Source organism: Brassica napus, chromosome C7 (genome assembly GCF_020379485.1).
Source record: "Brassica napus cultivar Da-Ae chromosome C7, Da-Ae, whole genome shotgun sequence".
Lineage (NCBI taxonomy): Eukaryota > Viridiplantae > Streptophyta > Magnoliopsida > Brassicales > Brassicaceae > Brassica > Brassica napus.
The window spans coordinates 54,014,985-54,033,542 of NC_063450.1; the positions used below are offsets into that span (position 1 = coordinate 54,014,985).

At 33.6% G+C, this 18,558-nt stretch overlaps 3 protein-coding genes across 3 annotated transcripts; 1 reads left to right on the forward strand and 2 right to left on the reverse strand.

The window, feature by feature from the left end:
* Positions 1-524: 524 nt before the first annotated feature.
* On the forward strand, positions 525-1,816 carry LOC106409284 (elongation of fatty acids protein 3-like). The gene has a single exon (XM_013849942.3). It carries the CDS (start codon positions 785-787, stop codon positions 1,682-1,684), a length of 900 nt encoding a protein of 299 aa, XP_013705396.1. The 5' UTR covers positions 525-784; the 3' UTR covers positions 1,685-1,816.
* Positions 1,817-10,799: 8,983 nt separating this feature from the next.
* BNAC07G46340D lies at positions 10,800-11,992 on the reverse strand. Its single transcript, XM_013849730.3, has one exon. It carries the CDS (start codon positions 11,547-11,549, stop codon positions 11,034-11,036), a length of 516 nt encoding a protein of 171 aa, XP_013705184.1. The 5' UTR covers positions 11,550-11,992; the 3' UTR covers positions 10,800-11,033.
* A 1,393-nt stretch (positions 11,993-13,385) lies between these two features.
* Positions 13,386-14,907, reverse strand: LOC106409758 (oxygen-evolving enhancer protein 1, chloroplastic). Its single transcript, XM_013850330.3, has 3 exons — positions 14,592-14,907; positions 14,195-14,488; positions 13,386-13,957 (listed from the first exon to the last, which is right to left on the reverse strand). Exons 1-3 carry the CDS (start codon positions 14,796-14,798, stop codon positions 13,499-13,501), a joined length of 960 nt encoding a protein of 319 aa, XP_013705784.1. The 5' UTR covers positions 14,799-14,907; the 3' UTR covers positions 13,386-13,498.
* Between the last annotated feature and the right edge of the window lie 3,651 nt (positions 14,908-18,558).

Below are 18,558 nucleotides of genomic sequence, written 5' to 3' on the forward strand. Positions count from 1 at the left end.
TCTCAACTATGTTTACTTTGTGTATAAACCCCTAAATTAAAGATTTACCGGTAGTAGTGGTAATTATGACCTGTTAAGATTTAATTCATTAAATAAAATTAGTTTAGAGATCTTTTCATTAAATACTTAGTCTGAGGATTTTTACCAAAATAAACTTAGTCGAGGTTTTTTAACGTTAAAAATACTTTTGAATGCGAGTATTATGGGTAATGAGCAATGACCACCAACTTATCGCGTACCAGTTATATTCTTGATTCCTTTTTGATTCCGCAGATATCCAAATATTGTTTCCTATTCCGAAGATATAATAAAAAAATTGAACAAAATAAAAATAAATAATAAAATCCAATTTAGACCAAAATCTTAAATTTATAGAAACGTTTTGCAAAATATGATTTCAATGTAGATATTCTTGATTCCTTTTTGATCCCACAGATATCCAAATATTGTTTCCTGTTCCGAAGATATAATAAAATCCAATTTAGACCAAAATCTTAATTTTTAGAAACGTTTTTGCAAAATATGATTTCAATATAGATATATTACCTAATTTAATTTGTCACGTACCGAGCACATGTGTGACAAATAATATTGGTCCATATCAACTTGCTTTCATGACAAAACCGGCCATTTTGTGACATATATTGTTTCTTTTCAATTATTTGAAAATGAAAATGAAAAAAACATAGCTTTACATATGAAAAAGACACACGCACACAAGTAAAGACACTAGAGGGAGTAAACAAGAAGAAGAGTCACCGACGATCACCGCCACCGTCCGATCATGTCTACGGCTCTTATTAGCTCTCTCACCTACTACCTCTCCGAACATCCATACATCGTCGGTTTCCGCTGGGGCCACAGCCAATCATGGGGCTCCACGTGGTCATTTCTCATCACCTCGATATTTCTCTACATCGCCGTCTCCTCCTCCCTCCACATCATCCTCTCCGCCTTCCTCCCCCGTAACCGCTCCGTTTCTTTAGGCCACATCCCAGATATCCATAGCCTCCTCATGTCAATCCTCTCCGCCACCATTTTCGCCGGAATCCTCCTCTCCACCGCCGCGGAAATACGCGACACACGGTGGTTCTGGCGCCGGAGCAAAACCGCCACTCCTCTCCAGTGGCTCCTCTGCTTCCCGCTCGGCACGCGCGCCTCCGGTCGCGTCTTCTTCTGGTCCTACGTGTTTTACCTCACGCGGTTCCTCCACATGCTCCGAACGATCTTCGCCGTCTTCTGTCGCCGGAGGCTCGCCGTGTCTCAGCTCTTCTGCAACTCCGCCATGGCGTTCACGTCTTTCCTCTGGCTCGAGTTCTCGCAGTCGTACCAGGTTCTGGCCATTCTGTCGACGACGCTGGTTTACTCTGTCGTTTACGGTTACAGATTCTGGACCGGGTTTGGTTTACCCGGTTCGACATTTCCTTCGTTCGTGGTGAATTGTCAGCTGGTTCTCGTGGTTTGTAATCTCGTGTCCCACGCTGGGGTTCTTGCGATGCACCTCATTAAAGGCGGATGCAATGGGATCGGCGCGTGGGGTTTAAACTCTGTCCTCAACGGTGCGAGTTTGTTGCTTTTTCTTAATTTTTACATGAGAATGCATTCGCCGATGCGACGTCATTTTATCAACACTTCGCCGGAACTTGAACCTAGTAATGCAAAAGAATTAACTTTCGAGGATTAGGGTGGTTCTTGGGTTGATCCTTTTTTCTTCTTCTCAATAAGACAAATATTAACCTTAATCACTTATAAAAAACTTTGTAACTCTCTCCTTCTTGCTAATCTAGCGTTAATTGCCAACACTTTACCACAATATTTAAAAAATAATCATCTAACCACCGCTTAGCTATTTTTAAAACATTGACATCTTTCATAGTTGTTACATAACTTTTTTTTTTTTTGTAAACTACATACATACATAACTTATTTTGTTAAATGTATTTGTAAGATATACATAAAAGTTGTTGTTTTGTAAATCATATCTTGCATCAATGATAGTTTCATAACTCAGGAAGGATGATCTATTTTTTTACCAAAAAAACAAGAAAAAAAAAGGAAGGATGATCTTTTTTTTGGGCAAGTTTTTTTTTGTTGGGCAACAAAGGAAGAATGATCTATTTTCATAAATACTCGACTCTAGAGGCTGGTCTCTACGCATAGATTGACGATTTTAGGCTGGTAGTAAACGTATTCATAGAGTAATATAATGCAGCGATAAAAGTTTATATCAATAAATAAACAAGTGACAAAAATCCAGTAATATTTGCTGCTAGATTAAGATCCGCGCAAAAAATATTATATATATAAATTATTTTATATATTATATGTTCTTACATATTATGAAATAATAAATATATATTGAATAATTAAAAGTCAGTAACTATTACATATAATTAAATTGGTGCGAACGTATAAATAAATTTTATTAATCCAAACATTTTTAAAAAAAAATTTGATAGGATATGTAATTAAATTTAAATGATATTAACATACATAGTATATTTTTAATATTAATGTCTATTTTATTTTTTTATCTTTTTAAAATGATGCTTTCTACTCATATGTTTTTTTTATCATGTATATTTTTAATAGCAAAAACTTTAAATTACTGATAACAAAATTTTCGTTGTGGGATTAATAATTTTAGTAATTGATAATTTAAAAAAATTTATCAATGTTAGTTCAAAACTTTTATCAAAAAAATTATTCAAAGTAAATTTTGAAACTAAAATATTTATTTATTCAATATGGTGTATAGTTTAATTTAGAATGATATATATACATATATATTTTAAATCTTAATGATTAATTAAATTAAACTTTTACTTATATGATTTTGTAATCATTTGTATTTTGTCATAACAAAAATTTTAAACCATGGATCGCAAAATTTTAATGTGAGATTTTTAACAGTTTTAGTAATTTATAGTCATTTTTTAAAATTCAAAATATAAAATATACAAAAAAATCTAAATTTTTATAATATGGTTATTGTGTTTTTAAAAAATTATTTTAATAGTTTTAAATTAAACAAATTTGATAGAAAATACATTTTTTTATCAGATCTTTATTATTCAAAATCATTAATTGTCATATATATTTTACCCACATTAGGCAATTCCGTAATCTTTATTTATGGAAATAATAAATGACATTAATAATGAATTTATGGTTAGTTTAATAAAAAACTTATTATATAATTAGATGGACCAACCTATTTCTCTAATAATTATAAGAATCATCCTAATAATGACATGTGACTACAAAAAAAAGATGTAATGTTTCACAAATAATATACAGGGGATTTGGTGAGATGTGTTGGAACATTTCTAATGAGTCTGAATTAAAGTATCAAAATAAAACCTACTGGGAATGTGATAAGTCGTTGTTGCAAATGTTAAATATATATATATATATATTCTCAATTCTATTATAGATTGTATTTAATTAAATAAGTATATTTTCTTTTTATATTAATAGTACAAAAATATAAAAGACATGTTACAACCTTACTCTTTCCAAATTACATTAATGCACATCGTTCGTTTACAATGCATACATATATGAATGTAGTGGATGAATTTTGTTCGAGCAACTACTCATTAGTAATGGATACAAACTTAACTAGGAATCATTTATAAGAATGAAACCATTAATAATGCACTTATAATCATATTTATTATAGTATGGTTCAAACAACCTTTTATATTTGGTTTATAAATTGGATGTAGATTTGTACATATATTTTCTTAATGAACATAAAGATCGTCTGATCATATCTTGTCCATGCAATGTTATCACTAACATTACAGAGATAACAAATATCTGAGATGTACATATATAATACATAAGAAATGTCGTATTTTTTGTTGACCAGCATAATTTTTTTTTTCTCTTACAAAATGGAATATTAACAAATCTTTAAAGTAATGAAACTATGGAATAGATCGACATATGGTTTGGTTCAACTGGCTGAATTTACTTTGTTAGATATATATGTTGGATATAAACTTAATATATGTTTAGTGTAGTAGTACTTTACTTGAAATAGTTAAATAATATCGTAATGTAAGAGTTTTGAAAAGCAATTAAAATAATAAATTAAGCGGTCGAGGCAAAATAAACATTAGTTTAATTAAGAATGATAAGTAAACTTTCTGATGACATATGTTCACGCGGTAAATGTTATGGCAAATATCATAAATTCACGTTCAGGATGTTGTTCCTTGTAACATAACTTGTAATAAGCAGCTTGAAGAAAGACATTTGAAATATTTCCCCACTGACACCGAGAACTGTAAACAAAACTTTAAAGTTAGGTTAGAAACACACAATCTTCAAATTCGTGATAATTTAATACTACCTGATGAAAATTTTTGAGACCTCATAATCTATGATGAGTTTATCACATGCATAAAATTCAGGATGCCAAACACCACCCATGCAACTCCAAAATCTTCCATGTCTAATATCAGCTGCAGTGAGACTCTTGCAGTGAGACTCTTGCATGGTATAATCTCTGGTTTATTTGTCTAATTGAAGGTGATTTAAAAACTGACATAGAAAATAGTTTAATTTGCATCCGTCTTTTTCTCTATTTTTGTTGTTGGTCTTATATGGTTTTGTTTGGAGATATTAGCAAAGCTAAATGATTGTGTCGAAGTCTTGTGGATGACTGATTTGTTTACAAATCCTTCTCTTTTCAAAATGGACTATTCCAGATAGAGCATTTCTAGTGCATACATATAGGTATTTTATGAACAAAATATTATAAAAACTACTGATATAAAAGTAATGATTCAACCTTGATTAGAAATCATGTGATTCTCTTAATGAAACGACTATAAATAGTCATTTACAATAATTTACTTGTAATCATATCTCTAGTTTGTTTATTAAACGTGATTAAGATAACTGATGGTGAAGGTTGAGCGCCAGGTATCTTTCATAACCAATTCAGGTATGTGGCAGTTACGTAAGATGGTGGGAGGAAGGTGTGGAAAGTTTCGAGATACATAAATGTATACATCAACCTCCTTGTAGATTTTCTTCAAAAAGAATGAGTCTTTTGTGTGGAAGGACAGATGGAAAGGGATGGGGATAGTCAACATTTCATAATCTGCAAAATTAAACTTTGTATAACCCTTCTCTTTAACTTATTATTTTATGTATCTTATAAACTCAATCCAAGTACTTTTTTTTCAATAATAGAGGGCATGGGAAAAAGAATACAAAGACACTTTCTCGGAGAAGCAGATAGACCTCTTCAATTCCATTGTCCGAGCCACCATCTCCGAATGTTATAGGCGCTTTGCATTTACACTTGACGCAAACACTCTCCACTGCAACTTTCTCAAGGCCATAGCAACCGAACTCACAGTCGAAGAAGTTTTAAATCGGTTTAGGCAGCACCTAAGCGGCAAATAAACCATAACCGAAAAGATTGTCTTAAAAATTTGTCTAAATCGATCTAAATTTTTTAATCAAGCAATAATGTTAGTTTTTGTATATGTAATTTTTATAATTTATCAAAATAAGTTTATAATTAACCTCAAAAACTAAAATATCTAATGTAAATATTATAAAAAAATCAATATTTCTAACGGAGCCGAATATTCACCTAGTACAAAGAGCCTAATTTTGGTTCTACCGCCTAGTGATTTCTCGAATATTGATTTTTCGCTTTGAAGCACGAAAAACTCACTCTAAAATGCAATCCATAGAAAAGTAACTAGAGAAAAGAGATTTCAATGAGGACAGAGTAAGCAACACACCTTGACAGTGGCCGTAAGAACATGGGAAGCGAGTCTAGACGTGCATGTTCCTAGCACTAACCTGTTATATCCATTCTCAGAGACAATCTGAAAAATATATTATCAATCAGCATCAAATAAAAAGACACTTCCAAGGCTGTAGAGACAAGATCGATATAATAGCCAGACAAACCTTCTGCAAAGACAACATTTTGAGATGCAGCAAAAGGTCTTCTTTCCCAGTTTCATCACTAACAGAGTCCAACAGCTTCACTAGCCTATCCCTTTCTTCAAGTGAGTCTGAACCAAACACGCTTTCTATTGGCACAACATGGAGATCCTTTGCAGGCGGAGACAAGCTCAACACAGTGGATTGAATCAACGCAACCGCATCAGACGTTTTAGTGGAAAGAGCTGTACTTTCATCGACAAACGCAACACCAACACCAAACACAGGCAAAGATCTATCTCGACTCGCCTCATAATTCTTCAAAACCTTGACTTGCCACTCGTGCACAAACTGAAGAACAACCCTAAACACACACCACACTCTGCTAATTTCAGACGAGAATCATCAAAACCAACATAACAGAGGAAGAGATATACAGAGGATTAAACCTGGAATAGGATCCACCAGAGAAAGCAACAAGGACGTTGTCAGTGATCATGGCGTGTTAAGTGACAGCGAGACGGAACTTTCCAAAGACGTTACTCCTGAAACAATCGGCGCAGAATCTTAGTCATCCGAGCCACCGTCCCGAATGTCATAGGCTCATTGCTTTTACACTTGAAGCATACACTCTGACACTCTCCTTATTATTTGATGGTGAGGGGGGAACCAAAACAAAAACCTTAGGGAGGAACAAAACATGTTGGTAGAGAAGATATTAGAAGCCCAAATATATTTAATAGGCCCAATAATATGATGTGGGCTTTTGTCCAGTTTTATAGAACACTGCATGTCGTTTTTTCGTCCTATACCGGGATGATGTTCTTCTGCCTTTATGAAATATTTATTGTTGTAGAATACTGATTGACTTGAGATATTCTCGAAGGTAGTGATTGTTGCATTCTCTTTGTCCACTCGTCTTTGTTAGGACTAGGGCTGGGCAAAAAACCCGGATCCGAAAAACCGAACCGAACCCGATCCGAAAAAGTAGTATCGAACCCGAACCGAAATTGATTAAATATCCGAATGGGTTCAAAATTTTGGTATTTAGAGAACCGAAACCGAACCCGATCCGAACCGAAGTATTTCGGGTACCCGATTATATCCGAAATTGATTTATATACCTATATATATTAATTATTTTTAGATTTAATATATATTAAGAACATCAAAATATATAAGATACTTTTAACTTATCCAAAATACTTATAAATATATACAAATAGTCAAAAGTAACATGTCAAAAATAGCTAAAGTATACTCAAAACACCAACAATACTTATTGATTCTCAATCCAAATATTCAAACCAAACCAATTTATATGTTAATTTTAGGTACTTTGACATATGCTATTCAAATTTATAAGTAATATATTGTTTTGTTTATAGATTTTGAGAAATTTAAAGTATATAATGAATTTTAAAAATTTTAAAATAATTTAAATGGGTTATCCGAACCCGAACCGAACCCGCAAAGATCCGAACCGAACCCGAACCGAAATTTAGAAATACCCGAATGGGGCTGAAATCTTTGAACCCGAAAACCCGAAACCCGAATAGACCCGAACCGAACCCGAATGGGTACCCGAACGCCCACCCCTAGTTAGGACGTTGGGTGATGGCTAAAGACGGACCTATTAACATTTGGAGATATTCACTAAAAGTTTGCACACAAAAAAGCATAAAAATATATAGTAACTTAAATACAAAAGATTTTAAGAAAATAAGAAAATAAATAGGAGTTCAAATAATAACCACACTTGTATTACGAAAAGATTTTTCTTTTTAAAAAAGTGGGATGGTAGAAAGCTTTTTATGTCGACCTTTTCCTTTTTGTCTTTGGTCTTATATGGTTTTGTATTAAGAGATATTAGCAAAGCAAAATGATTATGTCTAGGTCTCGTGGTGGACAAATTTGGTTTCAACCCTACTCTTTTCAAGTTGGACCAATGCACATAGAGCATCGTCATTACATAGTGCATTCATATATGTATGTAGTGAAATAGATATTTTAAAAAAGGAACTACTCATGGAATGTAATGGATCAATCTTTGATAAGGAATCAAGTGATTCTCTTAATGAAAGGATTATTAATAGTCACTTATAAACCGTATGTATGTTTTAAACAACTTTTTCCTTTTGGTTTGTAGTGTAGTTGTAGAATTTTACATATACTTTCTTACAAACTAACAATAGTTGATGAACAACAATAAAGATCGTCGTATATTCTTTTGTAGTGATATTTTTTGTTCGTTTGATCAAATCTTTTGCATGCAATGCTATCACTATTGAGATCGATAAACGTGTTTAATAGTTAGAAATATAAAAGAAATGACATAATATGATTTTTATCATGTACTTTACTTGAAATAGTTAAATAATAGTATCATGTACAATATCAATTTTAAAACTAATTCTAGATCTTGGGAAAATGGTAGAGACAAAGAATTTAAGAAGCTAAAATTTACGGGGTAAAGACAAGAAGACAATACTACTACATTAAGCTTAAATTCTTTCTTAAAAAGAAACAATACACATACAATAGCTGGTGGTTTGTAGAACGAATCCAAGAGTGTTTTGTTTTAGTCATTCAAAGAGTCTTTATAATTAGTAATAAATGTTGAGGACATTCGCATTAATAAACTTAATACTTTCGTGTAAACCATAAATGGATTGGCCAATGGTTACATCGTTGATGACTGGAACCTTGAACAAACAGCTGGACTTTTTAGAATCTAGAGTCTCGAATATAAGTATTTGATAACATCTGTAAAACCTGGTCATGAATTGTAACCAAGGCTATAATATCCTTTGTTAAAAAAACCTGCCAATTAATTTTAAATTTGAAGTCCATAAAATTTAATATAGTATCAGAAGCACTAAATCTAACTAATAAAGATGTTTAGAGTGGATTCACACATTCTTATGATTTATAATTTGGTCCAAAAGTAGTTTGTGCTCTCGGACTCGATAGTGTTAGTATTCAAAAATAATGGTAGAAAAACTATTATTTCGAGGGAAAATATTGAAAGTATATATGGAAATTAATAGGCCATAAGCCTTAATCTACAGAGTGTGTGAATATATATGCTCCACATCGAGAGTTTTAATGAAACATGAGTAATATATAAAAAATTTAACCTATTTTATTTACCGCTAATTAATTTTAATTTAGAAACCAACGAAAATTAACAACTTATAGAGTAAAGATACAAAAGACGAATGCCAAGGTCATCTATACGAGTATTGGAATATTTATACCTACAAAAGGCAAATAATTAAAATGGTCACAAACTAATCATGTTACTCCGTTTTCTATTCGTTCTTGATATCAATCTATCTAGTCATTTAAAAATGATGCTTCGTTAAACATACTTATATCCAAGTTTGATCTTATGATCATACTTTGTTCAAAAAAAAAAAAGGATCTTATGATCATACTTATAATACCGAGACGGGATGTCTTAAATGATAAACATTGTAACGTGATAGAAATTGACATGATATACTTAGAAAAATAGCAACTATAAATTAGAACTCAGCTTTCTCTAGTGAACACAAAAACAGACCGATTAAAGAACTGTGTAACTAATATTATTGAACATTTAAACATGTGAAAGCACATCTGTTTTTCTTTGTCAACGTGAAAACCACATAACATCAGGTATGGATGTACGTATTTTGACGATTTTGTTAAACATTGTATTTTAATTTATCTTGCAATCCAATACCGCGTTACAGGGTTTTCGGGACCAATCCCATGTTCTTTTCTTATCATTATAACAACAATGAAATAGTGTTTTGTATTTGTCTATTCAAAAGATGAAATCTAACATGATTAGTTATGCTAATCTAATATGACCAAGATATAGATTAAACTATAAAATTGTCTCACAATGGAGATTTTAGTATTCATGGGAAAAGGGAAAGTGCAAGAAGAATAAGGAGAAGTTATTGGGAAGAGAATTCTCATGAACTTTGAAAATTTTAAGAATCCATTGTTATTGGTTTTTGGATTTCAAAAATCTTAAGAGAATTTATTGTTATTGGTTTAAGAATTTTTAAAATCCATTCAAATCATTTGTTATTCAAAAAGTTTAGTTAGTATTGATTCTCTAATTCTACCTAAATTTAGTGTTATTGGGAGATGAATTCTATTCATTTTTACTCATAAGACACAACTTTCAAAATATCATATGTATCAATGTGATTTTCAAAATCCATATGATAAAAAACTAGAAAACAAAATAATTATTCTTACCAAATATCTATTGCACCTCAAATCCAAAGTAAAAATTCAAAACTATAATTCATTACATTTATATATTTTTACATTTTTTGCATATATAAGTATTTTTTAAAATATTATATTTTTTAATATAAATATTAATAATTACATTTACAAAAATCTTAATAATTTTAAAATATTTTTTAAATAGTTTCAAAAAACATTTCCAATCCCAATAACATTAAAAATATAGATAAATTATAAAAATGTTCGAATTTGAAAACATATAATTCCAAATTATATAAAACAACTTTTTATTTTTTTACTTGTACATCTATATAGCAAGGGGTAAAATAGTCTTTTACCTTTTTAATGAAACTTATTTTGGTCATTTTTGTGACAAATTTTTTTTTAAATGGCTATTTAAGAAATTTGTTCAATTTTGTATGTATCAATATTACTTTCTTTTTAATTTGAAAGCAAAAAATAAATAATCATGCTATATGATTTATAAAATAAATAAATTATATATTTATTCTACAAAAAAAAGAAAGAAAAGAGGTAATATAAATTCATGAAAATCTATATCAATTTAAAAAAGTTATGATCAAATTTTATAAGTCAATGTATATAAATTTTTACAATTCACGTAACTTTTAAAAATTAATCAACTCTCAAAATTCACAAACTCTACACAAATTCATCTCTCAATAGTCCGTAAGAATTTAAGTCGACAAATGTCACAAATCAATGATAAGTACTATTGCTGCTAAAATCCCAAAAGATAACTTTTCGAATATTGCTAATTTGCAACTTGATTCTTCGTTGAATGACTAAAGTGCCCCAACATAATTACAACTATCCACAAGCTCTAAAACTACCCTTCACTCTTCTATCGCACTCAGCTCCGCCGCGTAACACTTCCTCCTCCGGCCACTACTACTGCTACTAGCACCACCGTCACCGTCTCTGCCTTTCCTTCTACCACCGCCGGATCCCACTGTATCATCACCGGAGCCAAATCTCTTCAGAGACTCACCAGCGACAATAGGATCTACACGTTTCCGGCGACAACTTCCTCCACCGCCACCGCTTTGCATGAGCGCAGCGCTAGCTTTAACGGCCAATGTAGCCATCTCATCCGCTCTAAGCGGCTCACGAAGCCAACGAAGAGGAAGCGCGAAGTATATCTGACCTAGCTGAAGCTCCTCGTCGGCGCTAATAGCTGAAACGGCGTCGTCGAAGTCCATATCGTCTGAGTTGCAGATAAAACACATGGGATACTTTTGCAAAACGTATCCTACTTTCACGGGGCTCGTAAACTCTATCATCCTCCCGTCTTGCAAAATCAGTTTCGCCGTCGCCACTTGAGTCGACTCGCTCGAACTGCATATACCCATCTCGCTGAGTTGACTCGAAAGTCGTGACTCGTTCTCAGGTGAAAGAAGCTTATTGAAGGATTTGTAACTTGTAAGAGGAAGTGATGATAATGTGAAAGAGAAAGGGAAGACTTGTGTAATAAATAGACAAGAAGAGTTTGAGTTTGTGTTTGTAAAAAAAAAAAACTGAATGCCACGTAGGACTTTGTCGTTTTGTAAACCAATAGTAGAGTACAGGCTGTATAAGTGGTGGGGAGGATGCCAGCTTTGTGTGTAATTAGATAGCTTAACCTATGTTATTAGCTATAATCACCATGTTAGGGACTGAGCTTAATTATCATGAGTGCATTATTAATGAATATGAATCTAGGAATAATATAATGGATAAAACTTTTAGATTATCTAAGTGTTTAAAGGTCATGAATTTAAAAAATCTAGCCATAAGAAGATATATGAGTCTATTATATCTCTAGAACCTCTTAATTATTTTTTTTAAAAAAATATGAACACACTTGCTTTAGTGATTATTACGAGTGTATTGAGATAAATGAACAATTTACTAAATTGATATAATGCTCGTGGGGTAGCGTGGTGGGTTTACGAATTTAACAACTTGAAAGATCTAAATGATATAAAACAACTTCAAACCACAATAGGGTCCATTATAATTGATGCCCTCTATGGCTAGGTTACAAATTTAAATCTAATATCGATTCCCACTTTTTAGTGGTATATGGATAATTATGAACTTTCTTGTCACTTTTAAATCTGTGATTTTGATTGGCCAAGAAGCTGTCGGATCCTTCAATGTAATTTAATTTCACTAGATATGTAACATGTACTTTTTCAGTAGTGTGTTTATTCTTTATTCATTTATCATTTATATATAGATTTCAAAGTTAGTTCATAACATTAACTATTTCGATATTTACGCTTATGATTTTACTGGTGGTCTATTTTTAAACAAATGTAGTTAGTGAAGCATAATATTGATATAAAAAGTTGACGTTGTTTAATATTTTTCTTTGAACTTGAAAAATAAGCAGTAAACGTTGTATTATTCATCATTTCTTTCTTCTTCGTTTACCTTTCAAACTAGTGAATACGAATGAATATGAACACACTTGTTTAGTAAATATTATGAGTGTATTGTGTGGCAGATAGATTATCAATTTACCAAATTGATAGTATAATGCTCGTGGGGTAGCACGGTGGGTTTAAGAATAAAATAGCTTGAATGATCTAAATGATATAAAACAACTTCAAATCACAATAGGGTCCATTGTAATTGCTGCCCTTTACGAGTAGGTTAAATTTTTTAATGTATAATGGTTCCCTTCTGATAAAAAAAAAAAGGTATAATGGTTCCCATTTTTGTAGTATATGAATAATTATGAGCTTTCTAGTCACTTTTAAATCTATGATTTTGATTGCCCAAGAAGCTGTCGGATCCTTCAATATGTAGCATGCGCTTTTTTTTATAGTAGTGTGTTTATGCTTTATTCATTTTATATACATTTTGAAGTTATTTAATCTCTTTTTGAAATTGGTGTTGTTTAATCTTCCATAGATGACAAGTTCAGTAGTGACTTGTCATTGATAAACGGTGGTTTTAAATAATAGTAGAATAGACAAGAGAAACAATGAAATCCAATAGCTAAAATAATATTTACTTTCAACTTAGAAAAATGGTCTCACATTATGTTAAAACATTTTTTGTTCTAAAAGTAGCACACAAGAGATTTTCTTTTCCAAAACAGGCCTTAATTAAAAGTTAAAAAATATTTTAATTTTATAATTGAATTTGTTTTTAGTGATTAGAGTTTATGGTTTAGTATTTATAAAATGAGATTAACATACAAGAATATTAATGCTTGTTTCAAAGCAATTAAGCAAACCTTTTGTTTAACCAGAATAATTAACATCTACTAATCAGACTAAACAAACAGATACTCTACATAATGCATGTTCTATTGCTCAAGTTTAGCATACCAGATACCCTGGATCTTGACATCCTTAGGAGTTTTAGCACCCAAGTCAGTATCCGAAGGCTGAATACTCTCAAACAAACCTATCACTTCACCGCTCTCGGGTTTACTCTTTGTTACACTGAATGTTATCTCACCAACAGAAGCAGCTGTGTTCTTGTTATTCTCCTTATCCAACTCTTCATCGTCCCCTCTAGCTGGTAATGCAACTGCATTATCATACCCTGTAGAGCCACCTCGGCCTTTTGGGTCCAAGAAAGACGAGCCTCTATAAGATGGCACCAAGAAATCTCCTCCAAAGCTCTCTGGTTTACCCGATGCCACGAGCTGCTTGATGGTGAACAAGAACGGTACGCGCTCACCACCTGGAAGTTGTACTGTCACTGCAGCGTAATCTATACCGTCTTTCTCAAGAAACCTCACCGTTCCATCAGATGCTACCTATTGAATCAGTAAAGTTAGTTAAGATAATATATAAAGGCGACGCCTAGTACGTCTAGTCGGCAAATCAGAATTAAACGAAACATTTTTTCTTAAATATTATTTTTTTCAATCGGTCTAAGCGTTCAAAAAATCGGTCTAGTGCTGGTCTAGTCAATAATTCCATATAAAACACTTAATTAACACCTAACGATTTCTTGAACATTGATTAAAAAGTCTCGTAAGGATCATGTTTACATCAAAAGGGCCTTCGATTTCGTCGAGTGTGTAGGTAAGACGGGTCATGAGCTTGGTGTTTTGAAAAACCGGTTTGGCGTTCTTGCTAACACCTTCTGCTTTGACGGTGAATGAAGTTGGCTCCAAGCAGACTTTCTTGGCGTAGTATTTGCCTGGCTTAATGGCGAATGACTCCAAGCCACCTTCAATGGTTGGACACTGATTAGCGGTTCCAGTTCCTTTCACTTCCATGTATGTCTTGCTCTGTATCTCCTCGTATGTTAGCCTCTTCGGCACTCCTTCTGCACTTGCACCCTTATTCATACAAAATATAATAAACCTTAACTCTAGTAATCAAGATCATAGGAATCACACTGAGTCTTTAGCATCAAAGATAGAGATTGATCAAGAACCGTACCGAGACTACAAGAGCAGAGGTGGCTAGTGCAAAACCAGCGATCTTGGTAGCCTCAACGCAGTTCAGACTCAAGTTCTTAAGATCGTCGTGGAGGGAGCAGGAGACACGCCTCGTCACCGGCTTGAAGGATTTAGAGACGCTCTGAGAAGGAGGGTGGAGTTTTGCGGCTGTGAGAGACTGCAGAGCCACGGTGGTAACGGCAGCCATTGTCAGCCGCAGAGTTCCTTGTCTGATCAGACAAAAAAAAAGCTCTCTGATGTGTCTCCTTAGTGTCAAAGGATTATCAGGTTCAGTCTTATGTTACGTGTCTGATGATTGTTGGTCACCAAAAGATTTGGCATCTTGAATGAATATTAGTACAACAAGACGTGCGCTTTGAAAACGTCATGTATTACACTTCTTAAAACAATAAACGGCAAGTAGTTAACATCATGTATTAGTTTTACATACATGAGGATCCACACTAATTTTGAGCCAGCCCACTCTCTCGTTTATTTTTTATTCTTATTTTTTCTCTTTCTTTGATTAATTAGATGATGGGAAGTCATGAGTGAAATCTCAATTAGATGATGTATAATTGGTTTAAAAACAAAAATAGAGATAGGGATATGGAAGGAAAAAGATGAAGTTGGTGCCAGTGATGAGGCCTCAATTTTACTTAGCCTCAAAACAGTCTTAGAGAAAAAGAGCTCTCTCGCACCTTATTCTACTACCCTCTCTCTCTCTCTCTCTCTCTCTCTCACTTACTTTTACTTCCTTTCTCATTGCCACTAACCACCACAAAGTAATTCTTATAAAACACACACACACCTTCTCTCTTCTTCCTCTTCCTTCTTTTCATCACTATTCATTCATATACACTCTTCCACTGAAAAGTCTTTGGTATATGTAATTCAGTTCCGGTTTTGTAACCTAACATTAAAAGGATTGTGTCCATTGGTAATAGCTCCTAAAGCTGGGAAATAAAGCCACACAAGAGTAAAGGAGCAAAGAAGAAGAATGAGGAGAAAGATTCTCATTGTTATTCAAGAATGACAAGTCAATTTTTGCTTTCTTTACCTCTTTTTCTTTCTCTATAACAAAATAGTTAATATTGTGGTTGGGCAGTGTTGCCCATTGCCATAGATATAAGTGCTAAAACACCAGATGAATCCCGAGTGGCTCTCAAGGTTGTCAGAGAGCCTTACACACTTTTCATTTGATATAAGGTAATGTTTTGAAAACCAGTGAATACAGTTCTCTCAAGTTGAGGATGTTTTTGGTAAAGGGAATCTCTACGGACATAATCTTAGGTGTGAGGAAGCTCTTGGCGGTCCATGTTCAAACATGCCACTTCACCAACTTCTCTCCTTCTCACCAGGTTTCCTCTTCATGCACTTATGATATTCGATGATGATTTTGGTTAATGGCGTTACATATCTCTTCATCTTTACGAAAGGTTGATTTAAAAAAACATTTCCTTTACGATATTTGCTATGGGGCCCAGTATGGTGTTACGTAGGCCCAAACAGTGACGTTTGCAGACATATATGTACGTATATAAATTACACGCAAAAGAAAACTAAAACTCTAGAGGCGAGAGACTAGTTTCTTCAAAAACCCTAATCTTCTTGTACACTATTATGTGATTTTGTTGTCTCTGTTAATATTCTGCTGCTATATAATTCGTGAAGTTATTCCTATTTTTTTTAAAAAAATATATTGTTTTCAGCTAAGAAGATATAGAGATAATGATATATACTTTAAGAGATATAGATAAATACTACTTAGTCATTATCTTCTTAGGTAGTTCCCCTTGTAATTAGGATCTATCTCGTGTATATATACCGAGCTATGTACATCAATAACATCAACACATTACAATCTATTTCAGAAGACACTCTTAATATTGGGATTTTCAGCAACTTTGTGATTAACGGTAAGTGGATTTACCCCTTTATTATCTGAGGAAAGTTTGATATATTTCATCTTTGTTTAATTCCTTCATTGGAAGCTACGCCAGGCTTTTTTTTTATCAAACTGAATCTTTGTTTCCTGAGTTTTATAGGAGTTTTTGATGCTCTTGGGGTTAAGGTGAGTTATCTTAGGTTAACCCCCCCAAACATATCTGATGAGGTCTATGTTTCGTGTAAAATAGAGGTTTTTATTCTCTTGATTGTTATTGGTTTGTGTAATTAGTCTTATCACAAAATTAAAATAACAAAACAAAATTGCAGGAGAGGGGGCAGCTTATTTACGAGGACATAGAAGACTATTTGAATCAACGCAAGCAACATCTAAACAAGCTGCAGCGAATGCTGAACATAGGTATCTGTGTTAATGTTGCTGTGACACCCGTCACCTCCAATCCGGAGAACAGCGGGCCACCAATAATATCTCGTATAATAAAAGCCCATATACCCAATTACACTCACCCAAAGCCCAAATAAAAATCTGAATAAAAAGCTCAGTAACACTAAATCCGTCCAAATATCATATACTCATCTGTCTCACCTGCAAGGGGCAAATGAGGGGTGAGTAACGGGGAAGTCACTCAGTGAGGTATGGGATACTAAACCCGAAGTCCATGGACCCGGACAGAGCACTCCGAATAAATATAATTTAATCCTAACACATTGCAAACACGGTACCTAAAGTACCCAAAGATCACACAACAGTCCTAGCGAGGTGCACACTCGCTGCCCACTAACATGCCAAAACACTACCGAAAAGGTGCTCGGTTCATACACACACCGAACAAGTGCTCGGTAACACACGTCCGTAGATGATTTATCGACCTCCTGGGTTACGCGTCAACCGGTCGACTATAGCTGACCGTAACCTCCACACAATCCGGCATACAGAAGTCCGTCTCTGTATCCGTCTCAAACAATCACATAACTCTTAATAAAAGAACTATTTTTATTTACCAATTTTAAATGAAACAATCATTGTTGAATCCTCTAACACCCTTGGTTCGAAATTGCGGGTGGCGACAAGAAGCGAGGAGGTGGGAGCTTAGCGCCTAGCGCCATGGCGGTACAAAGCGAGCGCTTTGTCTACCTGCAACAGAACAAGGTAACCTGCAAAACCACTTTTTTATATATATATTAGTATATTACGTAAAACTTAAGAAAGACAAGTAAGAAATAAAAAACACCAACTTCATATAATAAAACAGAAAGGTTCAAATAGCAAAACACTGAAAATACCAAATGCAAACACCAAATTCAAAAGCAAATAAAACACCAAATCAAAAGCAAATAAAAACACCAATCCAAGTAGAATCTCTACTCAGATTCAGAACCACTCTCCTCATACTCCAATTCCAAATCCTTCCAGAAGCTACCATCTTCCTTGCAAATGATAAGCTACTGCCGTAAGTTGTAGAGAGGAAAAGCTAATGAGTTTTACTTTCAGGTTTGTATGGTTCTTATATAGGAGAAGACATTAGGGTTAGTGGGATTGCATCCTAGGTTAGTGGGGTTGTGGATACCCTCCTCTACACGCCTAATACGTGGGAAGAGTATATACTTTTAGATATACTAAATATTCTGACAAAACCGTTTTGTTAAGTGTACATTTTTAAGCAAATCTTCTTTTTTTGTGTAGGGACAACTAAATGCCGCTTTTAGCGCTCTATGGATATTGCAAAAGCGAGGAAAAAGCGAGAAAAGCTAGGGATCTATGTACCTCGCCTGGCAAGGGTGTCCCTAAGCGTTGAGGGCATCGCCTTGGGCGCCTTAGCGCCATGGCGACAAAAACTCTCGCTTTTTCGAACCAAGCTAACACCCTAGTTCCGGTTTAAGCAAAAAACCTAAAAACTAAACAAGCAATAACAGACTCGATTTCACACAGACGGAAACACATTAGAAATAAATTATACTTATTCAAGGTCCTAAGCCGTGTAAGAGGAATTCGAGAAAAGACCCTCACCTTAGCCAATATTGGAAATGGATCAGGAAATACCCAAAACTAATATGTCTCT

Excerpts from the sequence above, each read along its gene's own strand:
- LOC106409284 (XM_013849942.3), top strand. The coding sequence starts at position 785 with ATGTCTACGGCTCTTATTAGCTCTCTCACCTACTACCTCTCCGAACAT.
- BNAC07G46340D (XM_013849730.3), bottom strand. The coding sequence starts at position 11,549 with ATGGGTATATGCAGTTCGAGCGAGTCGACTCAAGTGGCGACGGCGAAA.
- LOC106409758 (XM_013850330.3), bottom strand. The coding sequence starts at position 14,798 with ATGGCTGCCGTTACCACCGTGGCTCTGCAGTCTCTCACAGCCGCAAAA. Across the intron at positions 14,489-14,591 it reads CCTCTGCTCTTGTAGTCTCG|GGTGCAAGTGCAGAAGGAGT; the intron begins GTACGGTTCTTG and ends TGTATGAATAAG. Across the intron at positions 13,958-14,194 it reads AAATCGAAGGCCCTTTTGAT|GTAGCATCTGATGGAACGGT; the intron begins GTAAACATGATC and ends CTGATTCAATAG.